This window comes from Tursiops truncatus, chromosome 2 (genome assembly GCF_011762595.2).
Source record: "Tursiops truncatus isolate mTurTru1 chromosome 2, mTurTru1.mat.Y, whole genome shotgun sequence".
Taxonomy (NCBI): domain Eukaryota; kingdom Metazoa; phylum Chordata; class Mammalia; order Artiodactyla; family Delphinidae; genus Tursiops; species Tursiops truncatus.
The window spans coordinates 117,277,382-117,294,050 of record NC_047035.1 but is presented as its reverse complement, the minus strand read 5'-3'; the positions used below and the strand labels follow the sequence as shown (position 1 = coordinate 117,294,050).

Sequence of the window (16,669 nt, the reverse complement as noted above, 5' to 3'; positions counted from 1 at the left end):
ACCTTGCCCCTCATCTAGAAAACTGAACAACAAAAAGTCATTTTCCACCCGCTTTCTGTGGAGGTTTACAGCCTAGACTTATACAGCAGCTCAATAAATGGCTCATAAAGTGGGCCAGAATACCTTATTACATCACCGGTCAGGAGACTGACATACAATTGGCCAGGTAAACTGTGGGTTTTCCTAACTTTTTAACGAATGTCATTGTGATGGTCACAACTCAGGCACTCATGGTTCACTGGCAGGGTAGAGATGAAAGAGTGAGAGAATCGTTGGTCTCAACTAGTCAGAGCAAGACCAACATTTCAACGGCAGGAGTCTGAGTTTTACACTTTCTCTTAACAGGCCTCACTGAAGGCCTAATATTCAAGCAATAAGCCATTTCAAAAAGACCTTAAGTGGTTACGGATCAAGGAAGAGTTGCTTGATCAAAAACATTAGCCAAGAGTTCTACATACTAAAACAACTATTGTATTTCTGGTCTTAAAGGGTTAGAAAAGCAAAGAGTAAATAAAATCACCCCTAAAGGGATTCTCCTCATGATATGATATGAGAAGTTGACAACGGAAGGCTGAGTCTCCAACACCAGTTCATAGATCATAATAGTCTAGTCCAGACAGATCCTCCACGACCCTGGGAACCAGGTGCACACTTGCCACTCTTCCTCCCCAGCAGGAGCACACTGCCGCATCTCACAAACACCAAAGCCTCCCAGCAACAGGTGCTCTGTAGTGTTTACATTTGCCCGTTTATTGCAGTAACACAGAAATGCAAATTTTAAAAAGCTTTTCTAGTCATTTCTATTTAAAAAGAAAAATGTACATCTTAGGAGGACACTGATGGGTTCTCAGTTCGGAGAAGCAGCATGCTCTGATTTCCATTCAAATAGATATTAAAAAAAAAAAGGACCAAAGGCAAAGGAGTCTCAAGAGAGAGGAACATCCCTCTCTCATTTACTGTATTTATACATATTTATTACAGTTAGAGACTTGACATGAGTGATTCAGTGCAACACACACACACGCATGCACACATGCGCGCACACACACACAGAGGTCTGAAAACAAGTTTCTTCAAGTCTTCTACCACCTACCTAATAAGTTTGAGGGCACAGTAAGCATCTCTTCTTTAAGCAACCTTCTGGTCTTAAAACAGAGATATCCCCAGACTGAGTTCAAGTTCAAACATATATCTTTGGGAAAGTATTATCTTTGGAAAGCTCTCAAAGTCTCAGCACATGCGGTATAATATATAATCCTATACGCTCGTTAGTCACAACATGAAATCTTTCTATACTATACTGTTGGCAATATTTCATATTTATAGGTCACTAGGTATTTAAAAATCCTATACTAGTCATCACTTATTTGTATGGGAGTTAGATCCAGGACATGGTACCATTAACCCCATTTCCAGTTTTAATAATTTGCTCAATATCACACTGCCTACTGGAATGAAAGTTCAAAGGTCCCAACTCCTCAGCCTTTGAAAAGTCAATCAAATACCACTGAATTTGGCTGAATTAGACTGTGTAGTTAAACTCTCGCTGTCATCCTATAGAAAGGACACTCACCAAAGACTTGAGAGGCCTAGCATTTAGCCTCGCTACTAGCTGTGTAACCTTGGGCATTTCTCTTAATTTCTCTGGGTCCCAGTCTTTCTAATGAAGGAGACAATATAAAGAATACTGAAATCTACTTCACAGGGCAATTATGAGAATCAAATGAGATCAAGTATGTAGAGCATATCTGTAAACTACAAAGCTGTACAAATGTAACATTCATAATGACTAAAACAGTTAACAGGGCTTCCCTGGTGGTGCAGTGGTTGGGGGTCTGCCTGCCGATGCAGGGGACATGGGTTCGTGCCCCGGTCCGGGAGGATCCCACATGCCGTGGAGTGGCTGGGCCCGTGAGCCATGGCCGCTGAGCCCGCGCGTCTGGAGCCTGTGCTCCGCAGCGGGAGAGGCCACAGCAGTGAGAGGCCCGCGTACCGCAAAAAAAAAAAACAAAACAGTTAACAATTTGTAAATGCTAAAATGATGCATTATAGAATCCTCATATTTTTTCGAACAAAGAGAGCAAGATAGAAAAATGCATCTTTGTTTTGAGTCTGAGAGCCACTAGCCTCAGCAAGGAGGCTCTCTGACCATAGGTTTCACAGAGGGCAGCTAAAGAGGGACCGTTAAAGTTTCACACCTCCATGCCAGGTCAGCCCTGACAAACAAGTCAAGATCAACAGCATGTTCTGATCTAAGACGGGACAACCTAAGGCCAAGAGAGAGAGAAGTGTTTGGCCCAACTGTAGTTTTCACTATGCCAAGTTGCACTGAAAAAAACTTGCCACCTTGTGGTTTGGCATTAGAAGCAGAGATGATACTCTAATTGTTATTTCTATTCTAATTTTATCTACACACACACACACACACGTTTATATAAGATATCCTAGAGCTTTGTCAGTAGACAAGAGCATGGATCCTACAACAAGAATTTATGTTTAGCTTCACAGATCAACTTGAGATAAAAGTTCAAAGTGATTTACAAAGAAGAAATGATAAATTGTTCAGTCATTTTGGATGCTCTGAAGGAAAATGGTCTGCCTAAATAGTCAAGCTGAGGAGGCAGCACTTCCTTATCTCTTCATCTTACAATATGTAGACAGGCTGGAGAATAATGGGTCACTCTAGTTGTAAGGGCAAAGGAGAAAGGGAGAAGACTGGAGTGTGAAAGAGGAAAACAAAATACCAGGGCTTCTGATAGGCTCATAACCATGAGAACAGTTACAACCAAAACACAGACCTATGGAGATCTCCATAATAGGATTTCTCACATGATGAGTATCTCATAAATCTTTATTATGGAGCCTGCGATGATGTTAATTTAGGTAGGAGTATTATGTTATTCTATGTACCACATAGTAGCCATTTTTCTTCAGATGATAAATTTCTAGTCCAAAAGTCATTTCAGAAAACGAGCCACTCTTTTCAGAACAAATGGACAGGGTTCTTCCAGCTGGTTGTTGTTTTTTTTCCTTCTTCCCTTACCCAGTATTTTCTCTAGCAGAGATCAAAGTAACTTCTTCTTGGCCTCCCATCTTTATTTACTTTTCTTGAAAGGAATTCATACTCCTTCCTTACAAAGTGTAGCTGGCTTGAACTGAAAGATCCACTCCTCAAGAAGAATGATTTCCACAGGACTCCTAGCCTTCACAAAATTTTGAAATAGGAACAAAACTGGAGCTGGAATGGTCCCATATCTTCATGTAAGATTCCCTTTTGTAATGGGAGAAAAATCATCTCATATTTGTTTTGACTGTATATGGGAAAGCCTATTTAAAATGCTGCCAATTTTGACAGACTGTACTGTGTACATTTTCTGAATGGGAAGAAAAGCCCTAGGAGAGCCTGAGCCACAGTGACACTAGAGGGAGCTGCAACATCAAGATCCTGGAGTCGTTTGCACGGAGACTGCAGCAAGAGAACAAAACCAGGCTGGTAAAGGTTGAATCTTGTAAAATATGCCATAGGTCCTCTTTGTGGACAAGTTCTCGGTTCTACGAAGGTGGCAATGCCTAATTCATGAAAAGGGAACGCTTCGTGTGAGGAGCACAAGCACGAAGGGATGCCCATCCTGGGCACAGTGACTCTTGCCTCTCTGCCCACTCACAAGGCACACCTTCTGGAGCTACCTCTCCAGAGGAAGCCAGAAGAATATCAAAAGGGACAGTCAGCCAGCTGGTGGCTCCACGCCCACCAATGTGGACAATACGTTGTCACAAAAACAGAGGTTTGGGGGAAACTGAGTGCTTGTCTGAGTTAATAAAGATGAGTGAAAACAGAGAAGGGGAAGGAGAAATATTGATTCCTACCAATTGTGCATTCAAACAAGTATCTGACAGCTCCTTAAGCTTCCTATCTGTGGAACACAGCATCCTGAAGCAATCTGGCCAGAGCCCCTAAATACAGTGGGGTGGGGGACTCCTCAACCACTGTTAAATCATCTGTTGGAAAATGGGGGAAAAAATGCTTCCAGAATCAGAGCCAAATTAATCTCTCCTGAGACCTTCTTAGACCCAGGTCATAATATACAACACTTAACACAAGCCTGATCTTAGTGGAGAAACAGAGCTGACAATGGATCCTCTCACACAACCTGAGAAGTTTAATTTCAAACATTCATTTCAGTGCAGGAGCTCATTTTCTGTGTTGCTCATGGTAACTACTCTGCATACCTTTGAGGCAAATTTGCCATTATAAAGCATTTATGTTTGTTATAATAATCTCAACCTAGATAGCTAACTTTAAAAAAGTAGACTGTGGGGGGCTTTGACTGTAAAGCCTCATTAAAAGCAGCTGGGAAGGAGAAGACAGCGTTATGTGTCTAATGCTACTGACCCCTTCAGAATGCCTACGATGCCTGGGACCTGTAAAGAGGGTGTACATCTTGCTGCCCTTTCGGTATTGGGGAGTGGAATAGATATTCAGTTTAAGGCAACAAAGTAGGGAGGTGGGGGAAAAAGGTGGACATTTGGCAAAACAGGATGGCTATGGAATAAATCAGTTGTTGAATGGGGAGTGGTATTATCTGTTCTTACTTACGCTACCTTCCTCCCAAAGGCTTCCTGAAATGCTGGTGTTTGAGGGGTCTGCTCTCTATCCTCTTTTCTCATTGACATACTCCCTTCAGTAAGCTCATGGCTTCAGCCATCTTGATATACTGCTGGCTTTCACATCTACATTTGCAATCCAAACTTGTCTCTGAGCTTCAGACTTATCTATACAACGGCCTACTTGATTTCTCTCAATGTATGTCCCATGGATGCCTTAAACTCAACATAACCAAACCTGAACTTTTCCCCACCAAATTCCCTGTTATTCCAGTACGCCCTCTATTGGTGAATGGCTCTGTTATCTGTCCCAACAACTAGATGAGATATGAAGTTCACTCTGGATTTCTCCTCCATCTTCATTCCCTGCATCTAGTTAATTACCAACTTCTACTGATTTTGTTCCCATATAACTTTCAAATTATCCTCTTTTCTCCATCTCTATGGCTACCACTATCATTTGCTGGTCTACTACAAAAGATTTCCAACTGGTCTCCCTGCCTCTCATGTGATTCCCCTCAAATACACCTTCTACGTGGTCACCAGAGCCACCTTTCAAAAAAAAAAAAAAATTGGATAAACTTCCTCATGGTTCCTCATTATCTTCACAGGATAAGGTCCTGGCTTGGCCTCTGTTTCTAGTTTTATTTCTCACCCCTCTTCCACTTTTGCCACACTGAACTACATGCAGCCAGAGCCCTACTCCTACCCTCCAGGTGTTCTCTCTGACTTAGGCTCCTCTTCTCCCCTCATATGCCTGAGGGATTCCCACTTACTTTTTTCAAAGTCATCACATGCATCATGTGTGTCAAGGAGAGAAAGTGCTATATACCCTAAACCTCCTTTCTGTTTCACCTGCATCTCATGTACATGTCTCTGTTATTACAGCTATCACATTTTTCTTTTGTCTGTCTTAAGAGCAGATATTTGTATCTTTGGGTTCCAGCACAGAGCAAGGCACCTAGTGCATGCTCAGTATGTCTGCACAAATACTAAGAAAGGTGACATCTGACCTGGTGTAGCCATAAGGCTTATTTACTCAGAACAGCTACAATATATGCATAGCTTTTATTAAACACATGGAAGTTGGCAAGGTGATGGGGAGGGGGTAATGGCTGACAAATCTGGGTAATAAACACTCATGACCTGACTACACAAATGAGTAAAATCTGAACAATGAGGGCTGTCTGCTGAGTCCAGGCTGCCTTGGAGGCTCAGGGGTTTTGTATTGCACAAAACCACACAAAACGACACTGTTCATCATTCCATTCAATTTTCTCTTTTCCCCAAAGAAAACAATAATTACAAAATACAGGACTCTTCAAAAATATTCTACATTAGCTTTTATTTTTCTATTATGGGCCCAGTCGGCCTAGTATGCCTTCAGCTGACTTCCACTTTATCAGCAGGGATTCTCATTTCCAGCTCGTACTATGCACTTTACAGTTTCTCAGTCAACTTTAAGTGAGATGGATATGGTAGGGAATGAATGGTAGAGGGACAAAAATGAGAAACACTGAAGATCACACACACACTATACCATCTGTGGTATTTTGTCACATTACCCAAAAGCATAACTCCATACAGGAAAGAGTATAGAATGAAAACTGGCAAATTCTAAATTGATATCCATTATTTGGTACAACCTCACTCTAAGAATACAGGCTGATCACCGATTGACCTCAATTCCTTGATCTGCCCAGGAGGAGTACTGCTTTACTTGCTGCTACACAGCTAAGACCTATACACACTCAATGCCGTTACAAATATATTCAAAATGGATTAAGTGTTTAATATATAAATGCTGTCTGGGCCCCAAGTACTCAGAACTCCATGCTTTAGGAATCTGCTATGAGACCTGTCAGGTAGGCCAGGTTTTTTACAGCTTAAATTGCTGCAAAAATATTCACATGCCCAGAAAACATTTTGGAGTCTAGAAGAGAAATTCAAGAAGGCAACTGCATAAGATTTTACTATTTTATTTGTGATTTGTACTCATCAAATCTTTTTATGCTCCCACTCAGCATATGGATCAAAAGAAAATCACCTGTAATCACCTGTTCCTGAGCCAGTAATTTAGGCTGACAGAATGACACCCAGGATGATCACACTAGAGAAACTGAGGCACAGCACAGTTCAATAACCTGCTGAGGGCCCAGATTAGGAATTCACTTAATTTGAATCCCAATTTATAATTCCTATCTATGTCCTCTCACCTCATTAATTAAATCTATGGCTCTCTTTTCCTACTAGACAATTCATTTTGATTCTAGGTTTACATGAGTACTCCAAACTTCTCCTTTCTAAATCAATTTCCAGTTGAGACTTTAAGGCACTTCTGTATGCATTCAGCTCTGAAATAAAGTGAACACTGACCTAGGATGGCTATGAGTCTGTAGAGCTGGCTGCTGATTAATCACTTTCTGTGAAGTTCTAACGCTGGGCATATTTGTGTTGAATTATGATAATGAAAGTGGTTTCCTCTATAGCTTTTTCCTTGTCACTAAGCCAGTAATTAATTGCCTGATCCTATAGTCTGAACTAGCTGTAAATTCCTACCAACCATAGTTATTCCTATTAATGCTTTTTCATTTAGTGTCTTGCCTTCTCAGCATCCACCTAAATGAGATCATCGGAGACTCCAGAGTCAAAATGCAATAAAAGATGCTGGTCTCCACAGTTCACCTCTACTTTATTACAAGCTTTTAACAAGATTCTTGGCATAGCTGGAAGAAAAGAAGCTGCTCCAGTGCTGTAATAGGAAAGTGTACCTCTTCACTGCGCTTGGTGTGCTCTATCCCTGAGAACAAAGCCCAGGACTACTTTAAAAAGAGAAGATACCTAGTATCACAGAGTTGGAACTACTGGAAAAATAAGTCAGAAATTTATTCTTTTTGCTTATAAAAGATTTTCATCACCTTCCTCGAGGTAATTTCATCAATTTCTCATGTGGTCTCACATAGCAGTGTTTGTTATAAAATGATCTCATGACAACAGTGAAAAAAGAACATCCCACTGACACTGAGTCATAATTTTACCAACTGTCCACCCTGCTTCTAGGCAAAAGGCTGTCATTTGTCCATTCAGGGATAACACTGAGACACAGCAGGGTCAATCTATTGACTCAGGTATGATATAACAAGACAAGTTCCACATAGGAATAAGGAGGCAGCCTGCCATAAAGCTAATGACGATATGCAAAAATAATTGTTCCTCTCTGCTCTCAGTTTCTTCCTGTGTAGAATGACGAAGGCCCGCCCTTCTAAAGTTGACGAGTGTACTTTGAAGACTACATTTGGTCAGTGGCTACCCAGATTCTTTGAAAGGTGGCAAAAGCAAGGTGGATTTTATTTAGAGCAGGGAAGTTAAGGGCTGGAGGCCAGCCAGCGTGTAGCCACAGAGACAGACGGTCCAATCTACTGCGTGGTGGCTCACCAAATGGTGACGAGGGGATAAAAGGAGACACGAATAACACAGAAACAGGAGTTGAACATTAAATATTGTCTGGGAATCAATTTGGCCTTTCCTTCACCAAAACACTTAAAAATACACTGTGCTCACTGCCTCCTCAGCCTCCCCGTTCCATATTCCCACTAACTCACTGCATTGGATATCCACTTCCACTAGTACCAAGATTGTATTTTTTTTTGAGGTTTACCAGAGATTCAACTCCTGCCTTCTCCTCATTCTGCTCAAGCCTTCTGCAATCTTGGACTCTGATCTGTGGGCCCTTGTTCTTTGCTACATCCTCTCCGAATTTTCCTGCTTTAGGTCACTTAGCTCTGTGGGCCTTTTCCCAATTTGCAGACTCTACCACTACAATCTCATACATTCCCACAGTTTGAACTAAATCAAGTTTATGAGAGGACTAGGTAAACTTGACCTCCCTTCTGAGTACCGAACTCACATTTTTGTCTGGTTACAGGCTTTCTCTTTACTTGGCTATCTCATGGGCATGCTCCACAGAGAGCTCATCTTTCTGGTTTTTCTGATTCATATTTCAGTTAATGGCATCACCATCCTCCTGGGGTTGCTCCTCCGTGAAATCTTAGCACAGTGCCCTCATCCTACATCCAGCCACGCACCAGACATGGTCGACGGCCTGCCTCAGCTCTTTCACTGCCTGTCTCTTCTTTTCCATGGTCCTATTTCAGGATCTCTTTATTATTTACCTGGATAATTGCAATAGTATAATGACTGGCTTCCCTGCTTCCGATTCTTCTGGACTCTTCCACTGCAGTTTACTTCCAAAATCGTTAATCTTATGTCATCTTTCTGTTTAAAAATCCTTAATGGTTTCCCACAAAACACAAAATAAAGCCTAACCTCTTAAGCTCATCAATCAAAGCCTCTAAATTTGGTCCCAAATCTTTCCATGGTTCAATTTTCCACTGTTCTCTCCATGCACTGTATTCACCCCTAAGAATCGTGTGAAAGGGACACTAGAGGCCCTTTTTTATTGGCCCTGAGGTAAGTGTTAACAATGACTTCTTTCATTCATTAATCTTTATTTATCTTTACATTTCCACACCACTGTGAACCTTTATTATCCGTCTTGTTTAAAAGTTATTTATGCCTTTGTCTTTCCCACTGGAATATATGCTCTTTGAAGGCAAGGTTTTTGTCTTATTCATATGTATTTCTGTATTCTGTTAAATGTGATATAACAGAGATATCACAATGTTTTATACAGTAAATGTTTGCTGAAAGGTCAAGAAATATTTATTGAATGCCCATTATGTACACATGGTGCAGTGGATAAGATGCTGCACTCTCAATGCAGGGGGCCTGGGTTCTAACCCTGGTTAGGGAGCTAGATCCCACATGCATGCCACAACTAAGAGTTTGCATGCCACAATTAAGGAGCCTGCTAGCCGCAACTAAGGAGCCCGCCTGCCACAACTAAGACCTGGTGTAAATAAATAAATAAGATCAGAGAAGAAAATTCACAGAGCTGGATTCTTTAAGAAAACAGAGGTGTTTTCTAGGTACATGAGAAGAAGAGTGGTAAAATAAATAGCTACCATTTACTGAATGCTTACTTTGTGTCAAATGATGCTCTGAGCACTATATACATCTCTATGTACATACTGACTCTTGTGATTTTTCACAATGGCTTTAAGAAGAATGAAGTTTTTTCTCCATTTTACAGATAAAGACACTAGGCTTAGAAAAGGCAAGTAACTGGGCCAAGGTAACACAGCTAATAAGCTGCTAAAGCACAAATTTAAAGCTCAGTATCAAATGATCCCAAATCTCCAATTCCTTAGCTTTTTCAATGAAAAGACATTATGACATCATTTTTAAACAAAATAAAAACTGCCTATAATCCTCACCACTCTAAATTTAGAAATTATTTGCATATTATGGTCATAGTATTTGGTATTCTGCTATATTAATGTGACATTTTACAAAAAATGTTTTCCATGATTTTATACAGTCTTCATGATGACCATTTTTAATGGCTGCAAACATTCCATTGGGATGATATACCATAATTTATTACATTGTTTCCTTAATATCAGGCACTTTGTTTCCAATTTTTGGCAGTGCTAAAATTCTGAGGGATTGTAACATGAGTAGCTTTCTCTCATAATTTTAAGGAAAGATGTTTATGACTTTGAAGGAATGAGAAAGAAAATATCTAAGTGCAGAGCCTATTAAAAATATGCTCAGGCTAGTGCCTAATATTAATGAAGAATAACAGAGAGTGACAAAAGAATGTTGAGAAGTAATTTTCTATTATTGTTAACAACAATAATGCAGTTTTATTATATTTTATATATACTTCATAGTTTACAAAAGCAGTTTCACTACATAAACACATACACATATAAAAATCTTACAAGGTAGGAAGGGCAGTGAAAATCAAGGGAGATTACATGACTTGTTTGGGAATACACAATGATAGATTCAGAATTTGGACTCATGTCAGCTGACTACTTTTAGTTGAAGACCGATACAATTCAGATATCACACTGAATGAAAAACAGAATAAAGCTATGAACTGAACTGTGTCTTCCCAAGATTCATATGTTAAAGCCCCAACCCCCAATGTGACATATTCTCTCCCCCACCCTCCCAAGCCCTGACATAAGGACACAGAAAGAAGGTGGCTGTCTATAAGCCAGGAATAGAATCCTCCTTTCCAGTCTCTAGAACTGGGAGGAAATAAATTTCTGTTGTTCCTAAAGCCATCCAGTCTATGGTATTTTGTTATGGCAGCCCAAGCAGACTAAGACCTTGTTACTGAGAAGTGGGGCACTGCTGTAACCAATACCCAAAAATGTAGAAGTGGGTTTGGAATTGGGTAGCAGCTGGAAGAGTTTTAAGATTCATAATAGAAAAAGACTAGATACTTATGAACAGACTGTTGCTAGAAATATGGACATTAAGGGTGATTCTGGTGAGGTCTCGGAAACGAGGAACATATTATTAGAAAATAGAAAAAAAGGTGAGATTTCTAATAAAATGGCAAAGAACCTGGCTAAACTGTGTTCCAGTATTTTGCGAAAGGTAGAACTAGTGAGCAATGAAATTGGATATTTAGCTGAGAGACTTCTAAATAAAGGGTTAAAGGAACGACTTGTTTCCTCTTGGCTGTTTATAGTGAAGTGCAAAGGGAGAAAGAACTGAAGAAGGAATTGTTAAGCAAAAACGAACCAGGGCTTGAAGATTTAGAAAACTCTCAACCTACTCACAGATTGGGAAGGCCAGGAGGAACCTGCTCAGTGCCTCCAGGGGTAGGCTGCCCTGGCAGAGAGTCATGTGGGCAGGGCCCCTACAAAGAGCCAAAGGATCAGGGTGCCCAGCAGAGCCACAGCGGTGATGCTATTATCTCAGTGGGCCTGGAGGGCAGAGTACTGAGTCAAAGAGGATTATTCTTGAGCCTTAATATCTAACAGAATTTGCCTTGTAAGGTTTTGGACTTGCTTGGGACCCATCATCCTTTCCTTCCTTCTGATTTCTCCCTTTTAGAATGGGATTGTGTGTCCTATCCTTGTCCGCCACTGTATTTTGGAAGCACATAACTTGACTAGTTTCACATGTTTACAGTTGGAAAGGAAATTTGTCTCAGGATTTAACAGACCTTGAATTTCACACATATCTCATTTAGATAATATTTAGATGAGACTTTGGACTTTAGACTTCAGAGTTGATGCTAGAATGAGTTAAGACCTTTGGGGCTGTTGGGATGGACTGAACATATTTTGCATGTGTTAAGAACATGAATTTTGGGGGACCAGGAGCAGAATGCTATGCACTGAATTGTGAACCCCCCAATTCATATGTTGACGTGTTAACCCCCAATGTTACTATATTTAGAGATAGGGCCTACAAAGAGGTAATTAGGGTTAAATGAGATCACAAGGGTGGGGCCTTGATATGGATTAGTGTCCTTATAAGAAGAGACACTAGACAGCCCCCACCCCTTCAGCCATGTGGGGACTTAGGAAGAAGGCAGCCACCTGCAAGGCAGAAAGAGCCCTGATTAGAAACTAAATCAGCTGGAAACTTGATCTTGGACTTTACAGCATTCGGAACTGCGAGAAAATAAATTTATGTTGTTTAAGCCATCCAGTCTTAGTATTTTGTTACGGCTAAGACAACACCCAAAGTTAAGATCTTAGTACTCTATCACTGCAGTGGACTTGTTATTTAAGGGGTAGTATCCTTTGGTTTTCAAATTGTTAAATTCTAGCACCAACTTCCTTTTGTAACATTTGAAAAGACCTTTCAGTCTCTTCAACAGACATAGAGAAGAGACTTGTGGTTGTGGAGTTGGCAGGGGGTGTGGGATGTGGGTAGGGGGAGGGAGGGAGGGGCTGGGAGTTTGGGGTTACTAGATGCAAACTATTACATATAGAATGGATGGACAACAAGGTCCTACTGTATAGCACAGGGAACTATATTCAATGTCCTAGGATAAATCATAATGGAAAAGAATATAAAAAAAGAATGTATATATATGTATAACTGAGTCACCTTGTTGTACAGCAGAAATTAACACAACGTTGTAGATCAACTATACTTCAATTAAAACAAAAAGAGAGAGAGAAAGACAGTCATACCCGTTAAGCTACTCTAAATTCCATTAGTACGGAAAGGGATATTTTAAGAAGACAAACAGTAAAAAGTTGTTTGTGTGAGCCAACTGCTGGTCTTTTTTGCTTATCTCTGCAAAGGCAGGGTTCACAGTGTGCTAGGAGTTTATTCCTTTAAGGTTGTACTATCAACTGGATCCTTCTACAAACGCCTAGAGGGTCTTCAAGGAGCCATTTATAGTCACCATTTAGTGCAAAACATCCTTTCCCAAACCTGCCAAGAACCCTCAGTATATAACCACTTGCCACCTGTTCTTTGGAGATTGCTTTTGCATCATTACAAGCAAATAAATCAATGCCAAACCACTGATTTGGGAAAGAGACAGGATTGCACAGCAATAATACATAAAGTTAGTCAAGCCCTACTTCTTAGTTGTTTTGAACAACAGATAGTTCAATGTCCCTTTCTGAAATAGGTACTCATCTTGCTTGCACTGGTGATCTTGTAGCAATACAGGCCCAAGATAGATGAGGCCCCATAACTCCAACCGGTATAACAGTTCTTGAATGCTACACAGTATCTCAAAATTCCTTTTTAGACTCAACAGTAACGTGTTAACTCGAATCTAGATCCTCTCTCTGCAGTTTACCCCTCAGTTTAATTTAAAAAGTGTGCGCTGGGGCACAGGGTCACTCTGCGAGTGTCACCAGAGGGTGAAGTGGCTTAGGTGCTGCAAATGCAGGGAGCAGCCAGCTGAAGGTCTGGTGCAAAAATATATTCTGTCTTGATAGACAGGCAAGACCAATAGTTTACCTTATCCATTAATTTACTAAGACACCATCTGGTCTTTCTAAGTCAAATTAACACGTACAAGTCCTTTAGGTATGTTAATTAGTTTTGAACCAGTGAACAGAATCAGTAAAAAGGGACTATGGGAAGGGAGAACACTACCTTAAGTTTACACAGAGCTTTATGTTTTTAGAAACTCTTTCACATGCATTATCTTACTTGATCCTAACCTCAATCCCACAAAGTAGATGGATCATTGTTGTAAACATCTGAAAGAGGAGGAAACTGAGGCTCAAAAGATTGTTGTTCTCCTAAAATAATCTAGGGAAGAAGCTAAGGGATAGTGAAATAAGTGAATACCTATCAGGGGCATTTTGTTCTCTTTTAGCCAAACGGCCCATAAGATGGGTATCATTATTATTCCTTTCTAAAGCTGAGGAAACTGAGACTTAGAATAGCAACTTATAACAGGGCTACTAAGTGGCAGAGTCAGGATTTGAACCCAGATCTTTTGGACTTCAAAGTCCATGCTTTATTTATTACACTGATGAAGCCTATGGCTTACTGTTACAGTGAATGTAATTGCTCAAGAGTTCTTGATTTTAAGAGTTTTAGCGTTCTTAAAGAAGTGTGTTGTCTGGTATGGGTGATATACATTTAAGAAGTTAATATGTGACATAACAGACAAAGTGTAGGCTATGGAGTCAGAGAGATCTGTGTTTAAATCCTAGCTCTACTAATTGCTAGCTGTGTGACCCTAAGCTTTATTCTCCTCATCTGTCAAATGGATAAAAAGATCTTAACCCCATGAAGTCGATGTGAAGATTAAATTATATAACACTAAAAAGTTCCTGGTACATCAACAAATATTGGTTACCTTCCTCTATAAAAATGTTTCTCCAGGGCTTCCCTGGTGGCGCAGTGGTTGAGAGTCCGCCTGCCGATGCAGGGGACATGGGTTTGTGCCCCGGTCCGGGAAGATCCCACGTGCCGCGGAGCGGCTGGGCCCGTGAGCCATGGCCACTGAGCCTGTGCGTCCAGAGCCTGTGCTCCGCAATGGGAGAGGCCACAGCAGTGAGGCCTGAGTACCGCAAAAAAAAAAAAAAAAGCTTCTCCAGGAAGCAGAGGAGTTAGAAATTAGGGATAGACAAGAGTCTCTTATTTGCTAGAGGATAAAGACAGAAGTATAGAATGGAAGGCACATAACAGACCTCATTTGTACAGGAAATCTTTGCAAACAATCACAGCTCAAGTATTACCTACTTCAAGAAGAATTCTCTGGCATCGAGAGTCTGGGTTAAGGTCCTTCTAAGCTCCCACAGAATTCTGTTTACTTCTATCTTAGCATTCAGTATACTGTGTTATGTCTGTCTCTTTACATATCTGCTTTCTCCTCTAGATAATAAGTTAACCTCTCTTTTATCACAATATCTGGTGTAAGGTAGATGCTCAGTAAGTTTTTGCTGATTGGAGGAATGAAGAAAAATAAAATAAAACCAGACCCATCTCAATAACAGTGTGTCAGAGAAGATTAAAATCAGATTTATAAAATTTTCTTACCTTGACTGCATAGTTATTAAGTGGATCTTTTGCATATGAAGCTGTGTAGTAAACTGCATCGCCTGCCTCACAACATGGCTTGTCACTGGTTAGCCTGAAGTCTGACCAGCTGTCCACCCCAAAACGGAGCTGGTCTTTCTGTCCAGCCATGAAGAGGTCTTCACATTTAATAGCCAGTTTCTTCAAGGCATCTGTATGAAGGCTTCGGATTTTACCCACCACTTCTTCACGATTCTCAAGTCCTCGATAAAGTGCTTGTCTCTGTGGCTTCTGGATACTCCGGCCCTGTCTACAAGAGGGACCACGCCGGCTGGACAGGGACTCTGTGCTATTGGAAAATCTATCCTTAATACTGAGAGTGGTTAAGCTGGAGATGCTGTTTGCTGCTGAGGGCACAGGTCTCTCCTTGTGCAAAGGTCTCTCCAAGGAGTCATAAGACTCAATGTCCAGTCCCTTGAGTTCATAACTGATTGAAGAGCCAGCACTGCTGGCATCCCAGTTGGGGTCGATATCATAGGTGGGATTAGCCATGACACAAAGAGTAGTTTCCAGGGATTTTTGGAGGTCTTTGGAGATTGGCTCTGTATTGGCTCTTATGATCATTTTCTTTGGCAGTGGGGGTGGTGTAGGTTGAGAAGCATTAGGTGCTTCTTGGTCTGTTTTCCCACCGAAGGCAATGGCATCATCCAAAGCTCCCTTAGGCTGCCGTGGATGCTTGGGAGGTATCATGGCTGCTCTAGATTGCCCTGTATTGTTTTAAAATAAAGAAAGAAAGGGAAAAGAAAGAATAAGTAAAGTTTTCATTCTTGTTACATAATTGAAACTTAAGCAGAAATAAGGGAGGTGGCCACGAGAATATAAGAAGTCAATGCTTTAATCCAAAAATGGTAAAAGAAAACAAAGAACAAATAGCTTCATTTAAAGGTAAGAGTTCAAGACTTGATGGAAGCAACAAATGTGAACAATGTCTCTGTACTTCTTTGCCATAGGAACAGGCCAATGGGCTTTGTTTTCAAGAAGGAATTCATATTCTCCATTCCTGGCCCCAAGAGTGCTGTATTCACCACTCTAGAGTACTAACGAGTGACAGACACTCAAATAACTGTACTGTGACAGAACAGAGATGATGGTATTTGTGCATAAAAAAAAATTACTTGGGAGCATTATTAAAAACAATTGGGATTAGCAAATGAGACCGCTAGACTGGTGCTCAGAAGATACTATTCTATTCTTTTAACTCTGTTCCAAAGTTACACTGTATTGTATAGAGCACTTGTCATTCTCCATCCAATACATATGAATACAATTTCATAAACCATATTATTTCACTTCACTACAGAGATGGATTCCAGCACCACTTAAACTGGTCTATGTATAAGATCCCTGAGATTGTGGTAAGGGGAACCATGTATATGAGCAGTCAACTGCTGTTTCAAACATCTTTCACAAACCCTTACATGATTCTGTTTTATTTTGGGGGACATATAAACTGTGATTTGAGGGATGCTACTTTTGAAATTCTCTTACAACAAGCCCTAGTTACAGGACCAGTCATCTTTGTTTCCTTTCTAGAATTTATGCTTAGAAGAAGATAAAACGCATAAGTATGTGATCAATGACACCTTCAGGACTTATTGTATAATGGGAAGGAGCATTATTTTTTTAAAGA

At 40.5% G+C, this 16,669-nt stretch overlaps 1 protein-coding gene and 1 long non-coding RNA gene across 22 annotated transcripts in view; one reads left to right on the top strand and one right to left on the bottom strand.

Moving 5' to 3' along the window:
- The window catches only part of PEAK1 (pseudopodium enriched atypical kinase 1), a 293,418-nt gene that overhangs the window by 3,197 nt on the left and 273,552 nt on the right, over positions 1-16,669 (bottom strand). For all 21 annotated transcript variants that reach the window (XM_033852028.2, XM_033852030.2, XM_073801280.1 and 18 more), the window contains one exon: positions 15,001-15,746. In XM_033852028.2, the coding sequence (XP_033707919.1) occupies positions 15,001-15,746 (746 nt within the window). The remainder of the gene's footprint in view (positions 1-15,000; positions 15,747-16,669) is intronic.
- Positions 1-16,669, top strand: part of LOC109552580 (uncharacterized) — a 47,427-nt gene that overhangs the window by 19,896 nt on the left and 10,862 nt on the right. The window lies entirely within an intron of this gene.